Source organism: Babylonia areolata, chromosome 10, assembly GCF_041734735.1.
Source record: "Babylonia areolata isolate BAREFJ2019XMU chromosome 10, ASM4173473v1, whole genome shotgun sequence".
Lineage (NCBI taxonomy): Eukaryota > Metazoa > Mollusca > Gastropoda > Neogastropoda > Buccinidae > Babylonia > Babylonia areolata.
This window is the reverse complement of record NC_134885.1, coordinates 26473024-26491109: the sequence shown is the minus strand read 5'-3', so window position 1 is coordinate 26491109 and position 18086 is coordinate 26473024. Positions and strand designations below refer to the sequence as shown.

At 44.6% G+C, this 18086-nt stretch overlaps 1 protein-coding gene across 1 annotated transcript in view; it reads left to right on the top strand.

Annotated features, from left to right (window-relative positions):
- The window catches only part of LOC143286525 (secreted frizzled-related protein 3-like), a 45283-nt gene extending 33898 nt beyond the window's left edge, over window positions 1-11385 (top strand). The window contains exons 2-4 of the mRNA XM_076594119.1: window positions 6558-6623; window positions 8281-8558; window positions 9463-11385. Of these exons, the coding sequence (XP_076450234.1) occupies window positions 6558-6623; window positions 8281-8558; window positions 9463-9672 (554 nt within the window). The 3' untranslated portion in view covers window positions 9673-11385. The remainder of the gene's footprint in view (window positions 1-6557; window positions 6624-8280; window positions 8559-9462) is intronic.
- The last annotated feature ends 6701 nt before the right edge of the window (window positions 11386-18086 follow it).

The following is an 18086-nucleotide window of genomic DNA, read 5'->3' as shown; positions in this document are numbered from 1 at the left end:
CATTGTGTTTGAGATAATCGCAGATTGTTGGTTTGTTTGCTCATTTATCCTTTTTATTAATTTATAGCGGTTGATATGTTTTTAAGGCATGTCTATAGTCAACTGGATGATGCAAGGTGCTTTGAGCAGCATTGGTGCTGGATATCGCGCCATAGAAAAACTATGTATTATTATTATTAGTTATAATTATTATTTGTTTGTTTATCATTTATTTGTTTATGCTTTTTCAGTCGTTCATTCAGTTGTTTATCGCATACAGGACCCTAGAATGAAAGTCTCGTTCCGTGTGTTAGCAACACACCCAAAAAGACATCACATACAACTCCTGTGCCTATACACTTACCAAGGTATGACTAAAATGATTTTTTTTTTAAAGCCACCACCACCCCTCCCATTCTCCCACCTAAAAAAAAAGGAGAAAAATGGAGGTGGGGGGGAAGCGGGATAAAAGCAAACATGTAAAGAAGAAAGACAGGTGAAAACATTGGGGGGAGGAAAACAAAACAAAAAAAACTGGATGATTACAGTAGCTGTAAACCGCTCTCTCTGTAATTGACCGTCTTTTGTGACGCCAGATTGGCGGATCTTAGAAGTCTTTTTTTTTTTTTTTTTTTTTTTTTTTAGGGAAAGCGGGGGGAGGAGAAGGTGGGGGGGGGGGTAAGGGGGAGGGGTTGTGCCCCCCCAAACCCCCCTCCAAACCGTCTCCTCCCCGATAACCCCCAATCCCCGCTTTCCTACTATAACCGACGCCATGTAGTGGGTAGATGTGAGTAGGCTATCGTGTGCTCCACTTCCAAATGTGTGTGTGTTTGACTTGTTGCTTTTTCTTGGGAAATGTTCAAATTATGACAAAAAATACACATAAATACATAGACATGCGCATCAATGTTACTTACACACACACACGCACGCACGCACGCACGCACATGTGCGCGTGCGCAGTCTAGAATCACACAACGTTAATAAACGTTAAACTGAAGAACACGCGCGCACACACACAAACACACACACACAAACACACACACACACACACACACACACACACACACACACACACACACACCATACTTTTTTAAACGTTGACCAAAAAACAAAATAAAACACACACACAAAAAAAAAGAAAGAAGAACCCAAATCGCTGTTCATTGCAACCAAATGCAAAGTTTGAAGGAGAGAAAGTTACGTGCACAATTCAAGATGACGTCGTATCCCACCCACTATACCCTGTTAAACACGCATACCATACTTCTCGAATGGGTTACGACATGTGACAGAGAGACAAGAAGTAAATGCACACACAACGAAGTAAGTAAATAAGTATGAATGTAAGTAAATAGATGACAAGATAAATGAATGAATAAATATAAACCGGAGATCCCCCTTCCTCTCCCTTGTGTTTTTTTTTGTTTTTGTTTTTTTCTGCCCATTTCTGTTATTCTCTGAAAAACCCTCCCCCCCACCCCCCTACCCCCACCCCCATTTTCTCTCGCCGTCTCGAGTCTCTGCATTTCAGTCTGTGTCTCAATCGGTGTCAACGTCTCTGTCTCTGTCTCTCTCCTCCCTCTCTGGCAATTAATGGTATCCTCGCCACTCCTTTTCTCTTCAGTCACATTGTTTTTCAGTACACCCCCCCCCCCCCCCCCGATCCCCCCACCCCACCCCTCTCCCTCTCTCTCTCTCTCTCCCTCTCAGACTCCTCTGTCTCTCTCTCTCTCTGTATTTATCTACAGTATGTTCTTGTCCCTCTGACTCTCTGTCTCTCACTCTCTCTTTCTCCCTCCCTCCCTCTCTCTTTCTATCTTTCTCCCCCCTCCCCCCTTTCTCTCTCCCCTGTCACGCCCGTCATATAATTACCTGGTTATTCATTACCTGCCTTCTACCCCCATTGTATGTATATGTGCTTTAAAAGCATAAAAAACCCAACAACAACAACAACAACAAAAAACCATTGATTATTTTGTGTGTGCATGCGCACGCGCGCCTTTATGCCTGTGTGCGTCTGTGTATCTGTGCGCGCGTGCATGTATGTATGTGTGTTCTGTGTGGTTTCGGGTCACCAACCCATATCCAGTCCCTCACTCCCTTCCACGTGCACGGCTTGTCTCGTAAACTGCGTGAAAAAGAATATCTTTTATTTGATTTTTCTCTTTATGTAACTCGCACTCTTTTCGTCAGTTCTTTAAATGGCAGACATGAAAGTGACAAGCCCAATCTGTCCCCGGCATGGTGCTCTAAAGGCTTCCCCCACGTGCAACATCCGGCGCAACAACAGAAAGCATTCCTGCATTACGTATGATATCTGAAACAACTACTCTTTAGTGACTGTTTCAAAAGGGGGATCATTCGCTTTTTATTTAGCCTGCTTTCCAGATTGTTTCAGTCTGGGTTTCCGCGCGCGCGGTGGTTTCTTTTCTTTTCTTTTCTCTGACATAAGGAAGCCAAATGAACGAACAAGGCAGTGATCATTTGCACGTGAACAACAAAAGGACAGCCTCATTGAACGCAGCCCTGGGGTAAGGGTAAATCAGCATGCTGGGGCGAAGCTGGACTCCTTTGTTGACCTTTCCCCTAGCGCATTACGGCTTTACTTCACTCCCCGTCTTTTGCTAGCAAAACTTCTCAAAAAGAACACACGACGGCTTCCGTGTGCGAGAACAGGAAACGGTGTTGACTTTGCCTTTTTCGCTGTTTTTGGTCGGAAGCCGCTGAAATCCAGGAGTAAATTGTTTGGCGATGGTTTCTGTTTAGTTGGATTCTTTTCATATGCATGGCGTCTGAAAGGAGGCCCGCTACTATATATGTGTGTATACACTTTTGGCGCTGTTGTTTTAGATAGACTGGTGGGAAGAGAGCGAGAGAGAGAGATTGAGAGAGAGATCTTGATGTTCGTTACCGTTGTAAGGTCGACGTCTTACGCACAAAGTTACTCTCCAATCCGTTCAGTATTTGATTGATATTTCTTGTACTAATTGGTCATTGCAAGACGTCATGCTTTCCTATACTTCGTCTGTCCAGCATCCGACTGATAATTATTGCATTATTATTGGCCTTGGGTAGACATTCATCAGCGCGCACGCGCGCGCGCGTGTGCACACACACACACACACACACACACACACACACACACACACACACAAACAAACACGCAGCTACCTGGTTAATTGTGGGGAGTGTTAGAGATTGTTGTTGTTCTGGTGCTTTTTGTATACACAAACCGAGCACCAACAACAGAAAATAGCGAAGAAGATGATGATGTAATGTTGTTTCTGATACCATTAGTTGTTTTGTCGGCAGTCGGGTACGGTGATGAAGATGTTTAGCGCGGTTGAATGCCCAGGACACTACACCAAACAACAACATCAAGACACCAGCAACATGACCTTAAGAGCGAAAAAGAGTTGTGTGTGTGTTTGTGTCAGAGAGACAGAACTCCCCCACACACCCCAGCCCCCGTCTGTCGTCTGTCTGTCTGTCTGTCTGTCTCTCTCTCTCTCTCTCTCTCTCTCTCTCTCTCTCTTTCTCTCTCTCAGTCACATTTTGTTTTCCTTCTGAGCCTAACAAACAGCCACACAATCACAATGAATGAAGAGTAACGACGTCTCTTTGTACACAGTGCATGAGTTTGAAGCAATGACACAATGCATGAATTTAAAGCAATGACGTCTCTTTTTACATGCAGTCACACAATGCATGAGTTTAAAGCAATGACATCTCTTTGCACAGTTCTTCTGAGCCATATTGCAGTCACGCAATGCATGAGTTAAGAGCAATGGCTCTCTTTGCACAGCTCTTCTGAGCCTTTCATGCAGTCACACAATGCATGAGTTTAAAGCGATGACCTCTCTTTGCATAGTTCTCCTGAACCATGTTGCAGTCACACAGTGCACGAGTTATGAGCAACGGCTCTCTGCACAATTCTTCTGAGCCTCTCATGCAGTCGTACAATGCATGAGTTAAGAGCAATGGCGCCTCTTTGCACAATTCTTCTGAGCCATTCATGCAGAGCCTTACATGCAATCACAATGCATGTGGTAAGAGCAATGATGTCTCTTTGCACAATGGAAAAAGAGTGAAAATCCTGCTGTGGGTGGGATGGAGGGGGGCAGGGGATAAGAGACTGCTTTTAGATCGAGAACTCCGGAAGGAGATGGAAAGGGAGTCTTATTTTGTGATCTTTTTTTTTTCTTTTTTAACACCCGATCCCAAAGACAAGAAAAGAGACCCCACCCCTTCCCGCCCTCCTCCAAGCTTCCAAGTAACCGATGCACTGATTATTTCAAGTGTAACACTTGTTTCGAGTTTTACATCATAAACTGTTGAAGGATTGATAAGACCCACTGCCTCTACACTCATTTCTGATGGACACACAGACAGAGCAAGAGAGAGAGTCAGAATTTCCTTCGGAACGCTCCCAAAGGAGTCCAGTGTCCAAAGAAAGTTCCGGCTAACGATGCAATCGAGCCAGAAGTTTAAGAAAATTGTTTTAACTTTTCAGCAACAAAAGTTGGAAATCTACCAGTCTCCCATAGACGGAGCTGTCGCGCTCACGTCGCTGTTGACGTTAAACTAATGAAACAACCTAGCGACGTCAGCTGACTCCAGCCGCTGCCCAGATCAAAGAGCCACAAGGTGAATGCACACAGATATCGGGTAGCAAACGGGTAGCTGCTCAAAGGCCCCATACAAAGCCCCCCACCCGCGCGCTGCTCAGTATGGGGCTGACAGCTCATTTCTTCCCCGCTCACCCCAGCGTCTGCTCTGCTTGGAAAACGGAAGGGGTGAGGGGGTGGAGGGGAAGGAACAGTCGTTTCCCTTTGGCTGTCTAGTCAAGAGAGTCGTGTCCCTTGTTGGGCCCAAAGCAGGCCTGACAGACGTTCGTTTAGAACAGAGGTTTTGAATTCATCGGGGCATCTAAAAGGGATTTTGAATTCATAAAGGGCTTAGAGGGGATTTGGATCGCTAACGATCGCCGCCCAGGCAGGACGCCCAGACGGTGTGGCGAAGGCTGGAGCCGGGCCTCAACCTGGGTGGGATCCCGGCCAGGGGAGAGATAATTCACCGGGCGACTGAGAGAGACGTGGGGAGCTAATGCTACTTAGGGTTCTTAGTTTCAAGTTCAAAGGCTGGGCTTACGATGTGTAAGGACCGATACCCCTTCCTTTTTACCTTAGTCCCGGGTACAGGTGTTGGTTTCTCCTGCTAGGCCCCTCCCACCACCCCTTGATTTGTCCCCTGGTCCCGGGTGGACACCTTAATGGGCCAGGCAAGAGGGGTGTTGACGCCTCGACAGGGAAACCTGACCGCCCCCTTTACTATAACCCCTAGTGTGTTCCCGTGCAGTGCCAGCGTCACGCCGTGTGGCTTGTGGTGTGATGGGGCGCCCCCGCTCACTGCCTGGCCTCTTTGTCTTCTTGCTCTTTTAGTCGACACTAGTTGGAACTGACGTGATGTCAACAATCCAAGGACTGAGACAGACAACACACACACACACACACACACACACACACACACACACACACACACACACACACACACACACACTCATCCACCTTGAAAAAAAAAATGAAAAAGAATGACAACATGGGAAATTGGTTTCCTGATTTTCCCGTCCATAAACAAGAGAAACAAGGGAAGGGCTAGCCATGGAAGTGGACGCGGTTGTGTCAGGACTGGCGACTGAATTGGGAGCCGTTCCCCCAAACCACTGATTGATTTATTTTTGCTTTTGAGTACAGACAGCCACCCCACCCGCACCCTAGCCACCTTTTAATCTTTTTTTTTTCTTCTTAAGAATGATTTATTTCATTCCTATGAACTGACACATGTTTTAATCGATTCCCTTTTCTTTACCGTCTCAGACCCTCTTACCCAGTTCATAACATCCGTTAATTGACTTCTAGAACTTATAGTTCATGAAGGTATCTTAGCTTGTGTGTTTGTGTGTTTGAAAACATGAAAAACATCAATAGAAAGCGCAGATTTGGGTTGTTTTTCTTAAGGTTCATGGACGAAGAAAAATGCTAAATCAAAATGGTTTGACTTTGAGCAGTCTGTTTTTGTTAGAAGCACGACGATGAATCCAGTAATCTTGTTAGTTTGAACCACATTTTAAAGATCATCAACAATACACCGGATACCTTTTGATGTATGGTTGATAAGAGATTTTCTAGACCCCTTGAGTATATTTTTGACAGTGAAACGTTAGACTGGTGGATCACGGCCGTTTATTCATGTTTAAACAGGCAAATCCTGTTGTAATAATCCTCTGCAAATGCACATGATGGTGTTACTCTTTGTTAAATCACTGATAAGATTAGTTGGTGTTTTTTTGTTTGTTTGTTTGTTTTCTTGTATATATATATATATATATATATATATATATATATATATATATATATAATATACTTTCCTTTTTATAACACTCGCAAAATCAACGCAGGTTTGTCCGATTACTGACGAAAGACTAAAAAAAAAAAAAGAGAAAAAAATAAAGAGAGAGAGAGAAGACTGTAGTTCTGCAGTATTAATCAATTAACCTCGTCATGTCTCTGTTTCAGGCTGCAAGTGCAAGAAACGCAAGAAGCGAGTCAAGAAGATGTTTCGAAAACACAAGTATGATTACGGTAAGTTGACTGTCCCCACATTATGAAACAATTTTTTAGTCACTTATCAAAATGACAAAAGCTTTTTCCTTCTTCTTCTTTTGTTCCCTTTTTTAACGTGCACGTTTATTCCATTACTAATAATTTTGGTGAGAGAGAGAGAGTGTCTTGAATTTACTTGGAAGCATAATTTTCTTTTAGTCAAGCATAGCACGGTACCCCATGTTCTAAGTTGGCGGTGTATACACTGTTTACGCATACGCAGATTCAAACACTCCACTGTTGGACACCGTTCTTTCTCTGTCTCTGGACCTTGTATTTGGAATGAACTTCCTCTTTCGCTTCGTCAGGTCTCCGCACTCAGCTCTTTCAAGTCTGGCCTTAAAACCCACCTCTTCACAAAATAGCCTCCCTCCCCTACCTCTTCCTTGTCTTCAGTTGTTTTTTTTCAGTTTTAGAGTTATGCATGTGTGTGAATGACTGGTGTGAAAGCGCTTAGATTTGTCTCTGCACAAGATTCAGCGCTATATAAATACTATTATTATTATTATCATTATATGCAGAAAGAGAAAGACATCATTTCATTTAGAGGAATTAAGTGTGGTGAAGTCGACATGTGTTGCAGTACAGATACTATTGGAACGGTAAAATATATTGACAACATACACAGAAAAAAGAAGGGGAAAAAAAGTCAGCTGAATAAAGTGTTTCTTTTCACAATCATGCACGCACGCTCACCCCGCCCCCAAACATATGCGCACATACGCAGCACACAGAGAAAATATGAAACACAAGGCAACACAAGTAGTACATTTAAATATCATTTAAAAAAATATATATATATAAAAGAAAGAAAAAAGAAAGAAAGAAAAGGCACCATCACATTTTTTAATCACACTAATAATAATAAAAAAAATTTAAAAAATGACTCGACGTTATGCGCCTTTTTCTTACCCGCAGCAATGATAGCTCTACCACCATAATCTCTCCGACACAGTCAGTCCTTAGAGTCTTTCATGTCAGGTCTGAAAACATACCTCTTTCCCCTTTGCTGTGATGAAGGCCTGTCCCCTCACTACCATTCAAGAACTTGCTGTTTCCCTCCAGAGTGATTGCTTGATTGTGATGTGTGTGCATGGGGACGGTGAGGAGTGCTTGTGTGGCTGCCTCTGCGCGTGTGTGCGTGTTGTATGCGCGCGTGCGTGTGTGAGTGCGCGCTTGTGTGTGTGTGTGTGTGTATGTGTGCATGCTTGCGCCCATTTAAGTGTGTGTGTGTGTGTGTACCATTGTGTATGTGTGTGACTGTGAGTGTGTGTGTAATGTGTTGTTACTCGTTTTCTCTTCGTTTTATACATCATAGCATACTGGTTTGGTTTTTTGTTGGATTTTTTTTTTTTTTTTTTTGTAATACTTTTTGCAGTTACTGTAAAGCGTCTTGAGCATTTGAAGGCGCTATATAACTTTCCATTATCATCACTATTATTCTTATTATTAATCATTATCATTATCATCATCATCATCATCATCATCAATGATATTAGCACTTGTTTATCATCGGACAGTTTCCCTTTCTCTTTGAACTTCCTTTTCCTTCCCTAGTCCTGATTTCTTTTGTCCTGACCCTGTCCTTGTCCTTGACCCTGACTTTGACCTTGTCCCCCTGACCTATATACCGCAGCGATCCGAGCAGTGATCATTCGCCGGAAGCGGGTGGACGCCAAGACGATGACGGTGAAGGTCCAGGTGGAGGAGGTGCTCTTCTGCAGCCAGGTCAAGTTCCCGCGCTCCAACCACGTGACGCTGTGGACCAACAGCAGCTGCGGGTGCCCCAAGCTGCGCGCGGGGCGCCACTACCTGCTGATGGGCCACGAGAGCGTCAGCAAAGGGAGGTTCCTGCTGTCGCCCAACACCGCCCTGGCCGTCAAGTGGAGGGACAAGTGGGGCGCCCGGGTCAAGGTGTGTGTGGGTTGTGCGCGTGTTTGGGCGGAGGGGGGGGGGTCGGGTGGGGGGGATCTGGAAGGGGACGTGATTATGGGGGTGGGAGGGGGGTCGGGGGGTCAGGAGGTGGGGTTTTAAGGGGGGTGGGTGGGTGGGATGCGGAGGTGGGGATTAAAGGGGGGAGATTCGGAGGTGGGGGGGGGATCTGGAGGGGGGAGGTTAGGGGGGATTCGGAGGTGGGGGTTTAGGGAGGGGGGATCCGGAGGTGGGGGTTGGGGGGTGATCTGAAGGTGGGGGCAGGGGGGCATCCGCCGGAGGTTGGGGTTTATGAGGGGGGATCTGTTGGGGGTGGGGGCAGGGAGCTTTGGCAGGGGGTGTTAGGGGTGGATAGGGGAGGAGTAAAGGGGTGGTTGCGACTGGATGGACTCATCACCACCACCACCAGCACAACTACTGCGGTTCTTGGTGTGTAGTAGATGTTGTGAAAGTATTAAGCCAGCTCTGCTTTTGATACATGTACACACACACACACACACACACACACACACACACATATATATTAGATATAACGGAAGTGTTAAGCCAACGTGAATGTTGTGTTTTTGATGAATGATAGAGATAGTAGTGTATAGCCACCACAACTAGTAGAAGTGTTAGGCCAGCACGACTGGTTCTTGGCGTATAGCAGAAGTATTAAGCCAGCATAGCTGTGGCTTTTGATGTATAGTAGATGTAGTATATATACATATATATATATATATATATATATATATATATATATATATATATATTCATTACAACTGAGGTTCTTGACGCATTGTAGAAGCGTTTAGCTGCGTTATGTTGGATCTATAATGTGGGCTGTAAGACACATCCCTGTGACGCACTGTGACAGAGCGACCTGCTTGTGGGACTGTTTCAGACCTGGCACCAGCGGCTGCAGAAGAAGAAGAAGAAGCAGCAGGGCCAGAAGAAGCCAGACGGCAACGTCCCAACCACCAGCGCAGCGTCCTCTGGCCGCAAAGCACGGAAACGAGGCAAGAAACGGAAGCAGTACAAAAGGAACCGCAACCCAAAGCAACGCACTCTGGAGCGGAAAACAATACTGAGCAATCGGAATTTGACTCGCTAGCAGTCCACGCAGATCGTTCACGCTGATCATCTCATCATCGTCCGTGCTGGACAGTTCCACACAGTTCATGCAGGCTGACTGATGCGGATCCTCTGATATTTCCCGTGGACTGGTCAGAGTCTGCGTTCGTTCTTGGTGACTTCAGCCAAAGAAACCTGACCGTGCTTGATGCAAACGTGCGTGGAGTGATTGTGTATTTCACAAGAGTCTCGCAGTGAATCCGACATACACGTTTTTACCAAGATGGTGCAAGACTGCAAAGATTATCTGCCAGGCTTTGACAGCTGACGGCAGGTGTATGAGTTATAAGAGGGAACGAGAATGAAAAACAAGTGCTTGACGGTAGTGTGAGTTTGTGGAAAGGTGAATCATTTCCTCTCCCTTTTCCTGATACGGTGAAACTGTGCAGCTTCCCATTTTGCGGATAAAACAAAAGACATGGCTGCTTTTCATGATACCTGGTTGTGATGTTTCATGAATCAACTTGCACTTTGGAAAAGTATGTCCTTTGTACGAATCGCAAAAAGCTAGTGTACAATAACCTGTGTTCAGTGGACCTGTTAGGTTGATGAGGAACCTGAAGAGTTCAGAACTACTTACAATTTACACACAAGAAAAAAAGTGTCCAGAGACATGTCACAAGCAAAACCAAAGACACACATCCATTAAATCAAAAGAAGACTGGTTGAAAAGGAAACCCTTACCTCTGTTACGAGAAAGACTTAAGTTTTCACAGACTATTTTATTTATACCTTGCGGATTTTTGTGCTTGAACTGCACTGGAATTGTATGACCGATAGCTTGTGTGTTTATGGGGTTTTTTCCCCAAGCTTTTAGAACGAGCGTGAACCAAGAATGAAGTTTGTATTTCCATGGGACATGGCTCATGGTGTGCACTGCATGCAGGAGCACCAGCGGAAGACAGAGACTTGCCCACAATGGTGATGGACTTCGCCGTATGAAGCTGACACGTTGTGAACGTTAAACGTGGTGGGAAGTGGTGGTGTTTCTTGACCTCTCGTGGGTGTTGCAAAAGAAAAAAAGGAAGAAAGGAACCGTGAAAAAATGAGGCAGTTTTTTTGTTTTTTTTATTTTTTTTTTTACCCAAGTTGGCGATTTTCTTAAGTAAATCAGAGCAGTGATTATCTCCACCCCAGAATCAGTATATGCATCGAGATGACAGTTAGTTCTGAACAGTTTCTGCTAGAGCACCCGTCACGAGTACGCACGCACGCACACACACACACACACAGACACACACGCACACCAGTCAGCAGTTTCAGTGTCAAAGAGGTGTCACACCGTGTGGACTGATCCATATACGCTACTCTACATCTACTGAAAAAAAATCATATTAAAATCGGGGAAGAAACAAAAAGCAGTCACATGTGTCACTGTCCAACACAAAAGTGCACAGAAAATGCAAACTTCTCCTGTTTATTAAGGTTTTATTTGTATCTTTACATTAACAACAAACAAATATTATTATCTCCAGCCCAGTCAACCACGGAAGCCATCTAAGCTCAGCAGATGTCTAGCGAATCGCCATGACAAGGCCGTCTTCTTTGTCTGCTGTTTTGGAGGAGATTACAGATTACACAGACCTGTAGTCATGTTTATCACACGTACAACACACAGCGCCAAATGTGAGGACTGAACGGACAAGATGATTCCAACAAGGGGAGAGAAGGATCATCAGTGGCTGTGCAAGTTTGGAGGTGACAGGGATATAAACTCAGTGTCAGCACGGTTTGCAGTTCTGGATGTGGCTTCTTTTCTTTTTCTTTGGATTTTTTTTTTGTTTTGTTTTTTTTTTTAATTTGTTTTGGACAGAGACGAACCCTTCTGTTACATGACTTCTTCTTCTTCTTCTTCTGCGTTCGTGGGCTGCAACTCCCACGTTCACTCGCATGTACACGAGTGGGCTTTTACGTGCATGACCGTTTTTACCCCGCCATGTAGGCAGTCATACTCCGCTTTCGGGGGGGTGTTACATGACGACATCCAAGCTGTTCTTTTCAACAGTGGAGAAACAGTGCCGCCCACTATTGTTGTTGTTGTTGGTGTCGTTACGACATTTCTTGTCTTTGTTATTGAAGATGCTGTTGCAGGTGTTTATGTATGTATATATATGTATATATATATATACATATATATGTATGTATGTACATTTCGCCTATGTACCTATAGAATACACTTGACATATTTTTATGCATATTTCAATCGTGGTGGACACATGCTAGTTCACGCGTGCTGGAAAAAAATGTACCCATAGAATACACTTGAACTATTTTTGTGCATATTTCAATCGCGGCGGACATGTGCCCGTTTACGCGTGCAGGAAAGATGCAGTGCAAGAAAATCTGTTCACTTCGTCTTTGACATTAGCGAACTGGGAGAGCCTTGGTGCATGAAAGGTGTAGTAGGCATCCAACCAGATGTCTCTGAGCAGAGGTTTCGAACCAGTTTCGTTGTATCAGGTGTTTTTGTGAAGACAAATCTGTTCACTTCGTCTTTGACATTAGCGAACTGGGAGAGCCTTGGTGCATGAAAGGTGTAGTAGGCATCCAACCAGATGTCTCTGAGCAGAGGTTTCGAACCAATTTCGTTGTATCAGGTGTATTTGTGAAGACCCCACGGGAGGTGTTGGTGCAGAGGGTGACCATTCCAGGAATCTTTGGAAAAGGGTTGGTGCCTAGCTCACCTCTCACACCACACCCACCCCATTTAGCACACCCACCCCATTTAGAGAGAGAGGAGAAGGGAATTACTTAAGACACAATACCACATCCACCCCGGTAGAGAAAGGAGAAGGGAATTACCCAACACCCAACACTACATGTACCCCAGTAGAGAGAGAGAGGAGAAGGGAATTACCTAACAACCAACACCACATCCACCCCATTAGAGAGAGAGGAGAAGGGAATCACCTGACACACTATACCACATCCACCCCATTAGAGAGAGAGGAGAAGGCAATTACCAAACACCCTACACCACATCCACCCCAGTAGAGAGAGGAGAAGGGAATTACCTAACACCCAACACCACATCCACCCCAGTAGAGAGAGGAGAACGGAATTACCTAACACACTGTGCCACATCCACCCCAGTAGAGAGAGGAGAAGGGAATTACCTAACACCCAACACCACATCCACCCCATTAGAGAGAGAGGAGAACGGAATTACCTAACACACTGTACCACATCCACCCCAGTAGAGAGAGAAGGGAATCACCTAACACCCAACACCACATCCACCCCAGTAGAGAGAGGAGAAGGGAATTACCTAACACCCAACACCACATCCACCCCAGTAGAGAGAGGAGAAGGGAATTACCTAACACCCAACACCACATCCACCCCAGTAGAGAGAGGAGAAGGGAATCACCTAACACCCAACACCACATCCACCCCAGTAGAGAGAGGAGAAGGGAATTACCTAACACCAAACACCACATCCACCCCAGTAGAGAGAGGAGAAGGGAATTAGACGCTATTCTGCATCTGCCCCAGTAGAGAGAGAGGAGAAGGGGAAAAAATACTTAAGACAGTATACCACATCCATCCCAGTAGAGAGAGAGAGAGGAAATGGAATTACTTAACACCCTACACCACATCCACCGTGTAGAGAGGGAGAGAGAAGAAAGGAATAATCGGAGAGAAGGGTTAACTTTCGTGACACACTACACTATAACCACGCAACAGAGAGGTGAGAGCGTAACGCAACCATACCACACCAACTACAGTAGAGAGGGGAGTACATTACAACACACCACACACCACCCCTTTAGAGAGGGCAGAAAGGGGGGTACTTGACATAACACATCACACCACACCTACCCCATTAGAGAGGGCAGAAGGGGGGTACTTGACATCAAACACCACACCACACCTACCGATTTAGGGAAGAAGGGGGTAGTTGACATAACACATCACACCACACCTACCCCATTAGAGAGGGCAGAAGGGGGGTACTTGACATCAAACACCACACCACACCTACCGATTTAGAGAGGGAAGAAGGGGGTAGTTGACATAACACATCACACAACACCCACCCCATTAGAGAGGGTAGAAGAGGGGTACTTGACATAACACACGACACCACACCCACCCTATTAGAGAGGGGAGAAGGGGGGTACTTGACATCAAACACCACACCACACCTACCCCATTAGAGAGGGCAGAAAGGGGGGTACTTGACATAACACACCACACCACACGCACTCCACTAGAGAGGGGAGAAGGGGGTACTTGACACATCACACCACACCACACCCACCCCATTAGAGAGGTAAGAAGGGGGCAGCTGTTATAACACACCACACCACACCCACCCCATTAGGAGAAAAGGGGGTACTTGACATAACACACCACACAACACTCATCCCATTAGAGAGGGAAGAAGGGGGGGTACCTGAGATAACACATCACATTGACATCCACCCCGTTAGAGAGGGAAGAAGGGGGTAGCTGACATAACACACCACACCCACCCCATTAGAGAGTGAAGAAGGGGGGTACCTGCTATAACACACCACATGACATCCACCTCATTAGAGAGGGAAGAAGGGGGAAGCTGACATAACACACCACACCACACCCACCCCATTAGAGAGGGAAGAAGGGGGAAGCTGACATAACACACCACACAACACCCACCCAATTGGAGAGGGAAGAAGGGGGAAGCTGACATAACACACCACAACACACCCACCCCATTAGAGAGGGCAGAAGGGGGAAGCTGACATAACACACCACAAAACACCCACCCCATTAGAGAGGGAAGAAGGGGGTACCTGACATAACACAGCACACCCACCCCATTAGAGAGGGAAGAAGGGGGATACTTGACATAACACACCACAACACACCCACCCCATTAGAGAGGGAAGAACGGAGAAGCTGACATAACACACCAGAACACACCCACACCGTTAGAGAGGGAAGAAGGGGGAAGCTGACATAACACACCACACAGCACACCCACCCCATTAGAGAGGGAAGAAGGGGGAAGCTGACATAACACACCACAGCACACCCACCCCATTAGAGAGGGAAGAAGGGGATAGCTGTCATAACACACTACACAACACCCACCCCATTAGAGAGGGAAGAAGGGGGAAGCTGACATAACACACCTCACAACATACACCCCAAGAAAGGGGAAAATGGAGATTACCTGACAATCATAACACACACAAGAAACAGTTTAACTGCTTTGACAGTGAAGAATCCTTTTTGTCGTTTTCATTAAAGAACAGCCCAAATTTCAGTATGCGAGACTTGAAGTGAAAAAATCACTAGTGCGAGAAGATAATATCATTGTCAAGGTGTCACAGTGAGGGGCAGGTTAGTGGAGAGACGGTTTGTTCTCTGTTGAAGGTCGAAATATGGGAGGAAGGTGGCAGAATGGTTATGCCGCTTATCTGCTAATACAGTGTCCGTGAGGGTCTTGGGTTCGATTCCCGCTCTCGCCCTTTCTTCCAGGTTTGACTGGAAAATCAAACTGGGGTTCTAGTCATTCGGATGACACAATAACCCGAGGTCCCGTGTGCAGCACGCACCTTGCACACTGAAAAAGAAGCCATGACAACAAAAGTGTTTGGCAAAATTCGGCAGAAGAAATCCACTCTGATAGATACTCATATAATCAACGCATGCACTCCAGGCCTAAGTGTGTTGGGTTATGCTGCTGTCAGGTATCTGCCTAGTAGATGTGATGCAGCGTATGTGGATTTGTCCGAACGCAGTAACGCCTCCTTGAGAAACCGAAAGTGAAACGGTCGAAGACTGTTGCACACAAGTTGTTCTCAAGGCAGTCTTTAACGGCGTAGGTCTCGGAAATTCTTCACGGGTAGGAATCTCGAGAAAGTAGCCTGTGTGACTTTTCACCGCCAGTCATTTCAGGTTTGGAGTTACTGTATAGTTCTGTATAGTCGCAGATTGTTGTTCCTGAATCGTCTTGCAGGAACTGCGTGTGCTATCCTATCTCTACGTTGCTGTCCAAACTTCATTTAGCTCATCGGTTCGAACCCAGGTCTATAGAACAATCCTGTGGGCCAGTGGCACCAGTTTCAGTTGATGTGAGCAGTTCCAGCCTGAGGACAGGAGTGAGCCAACTGAGAAGGTTGAACATTTGATTAGTTTATTTTTTATAGGCTGTTCAACCGTGCTAATGATTTTACGATTAAAAGAAGAAAAAAAAGAGCCAGTTTGGCTGCCACGCGTTGATACATCTCTCTTACGACTTGTCCTGCGCACACACCGCCTCACCGCTACTGAAGCTGAAGCTCTATGCGATTCTTTCAGTGTTCTTTGTGCGTGTCATGTTATGACCGTCGTGAGGAAATGAAAAAAGGCGTGACTTTCTACAGAGTGGAGGCAAAGTTTCTTTCCGAATCCATAAATGGACGACTTCGCTTCTGTGTGTAAGACTGTCGTGCTGTTGTACAATCATGTATTCTATGTGAACTTCAGACTTTGTACAATCATGTATACTATATGGACTTGAGACTTGAGTTTCCGCCACAGTCGTTTTGTTTGTGTCCTGAAACGAAATACTATCAAGGTATGAAGCTTTATATGCGAAAGTGAAACTGTACGTATGCTGTGTATATTATTTGCTGCAGGTACATTGTTTTATGATTAAAATGATAGTCTTGGTACAGCTGGTTCGCTCGTTCATTTCTTGTGTAGTTCTTCTGTCTGTTTATCTGTCCCGTTTTTCGGTTTCACACATACACATTTTATGAATGCGAACGAACACACACACACACACACACACACGCGCGCGCGCGCACGCACGCACGCACGCACGCACACACACACACACACACAAAATTCGCTGTAAGATACACTTCTATGACAGAAAATTTCATTGCTGATGAACTGACAGTAAGATCTGACATTGATTTTCCAAAAAGAGCAAAAGCTATTTCATCACAAGAAACAGTTGCAACTTACGTTTCAAATCTGTTAAAAGAATCTGGTGTTAACATGAACGAGTTAGCTATAAAACCATCTTATACTCCTATTCCTTTTTGGGAAATGTTGAAAGCAGATTTTGATATCAACTATTCTGAAACAAAAAAGGAAGAAAACATCAATATCACGACGAGTACTGCCAGAATGCACAACAGAAAAATACCAGAATCATCTCCATATATTTACAGATGGATCCGTTCTTGATGACAAAAATGCTGACGCGGCTTTTACTATTCCCGCTTTTAAAGTTGAAAAATCTTACTTTATTGGAAAGAATCTTTCCATTTTTACGGCTGAACTTGTTGCTATTATACAAGCATTGAGCTACTTGGTGAGCCATCAAATAGTTTTCTTGAAAATAGCATTCTTTGTTGATTCCAAATCAGTACTTTATGCTCTAGAATCATTTAGCCTTGAAACAAGACCTGACTATTGAGGCAAATCATTTCATACATTGTTTGAGGATTAAAGGAACTGATGTCAGTTTCTGTTGGGTGCCTTCTCATGTGGGCATTTATGGCAATGAAACTGCTGATAAAGCAACTAAAAGAGGAGCACAAGATTCAGAAAAATCGACAAAAATACTTGTCCGACTTTCCGTGAAAGAAGCATACACTATGTTAGAAAAAAACAGCATGAGGTCGATTTCATAAACAATGGAAGACAGAGTCTTCAAAACAGAATGGGACATTATTCCCCAAACGTACTATTAAAGAAAAAATACCGAATTCTTCAGCTTGCTATACAAGATTAATAACCTCTGCTTTCTTCTGTATAAAACGACGCGCTGAAGACAAAAATATAGTAAAAATGTTATATGCATTTGTGGTAAGCAGTTTGGCTTGCATCATAGTTTGTTCCAATGTCAGCAGTTACGTATCTTCTTGCCCAAGTATTTCACAGAGAGTAACTATTCTGCAGATGATTTTGGGGAAGTTATTTCTAACGAGGTTCATTTAGTAGAACTTTCAAAGGCATTAGTTCATAGCCCTATTTCTACATTCCTTTAATGTACTTCATAATCATGTTAATGGTTTTAGTTATTATCATCATTATTGAATTGTTACTGTTAAAGCTAATTTTATGTTAGTTATGCATTTCTTAGTAGTTTTCTACCTTTTCTGTTTTATTCTGACTTCTCTTTTCCATCTTCCCCCCCCCCCCCCCATCGCACCCCCCCCCCCCCCTTTCTTTTTTTTTTTTTTTTTTTTTTTTTTTGGTATCGTCTAATATCACTAATCGTGAAAAGACGCTAAACTAAAGAACGAACACATACACACACACACACACACACACACACACACACACACACACACACACACTTGTTTTCTTGACTTGAAGAATCTTATTTCCACTGCTTGGATCCTTCTCTGAAGCTCTATTGTAAGAGTCTCTATTGTATTCGCATATTACGCGAGAATATAG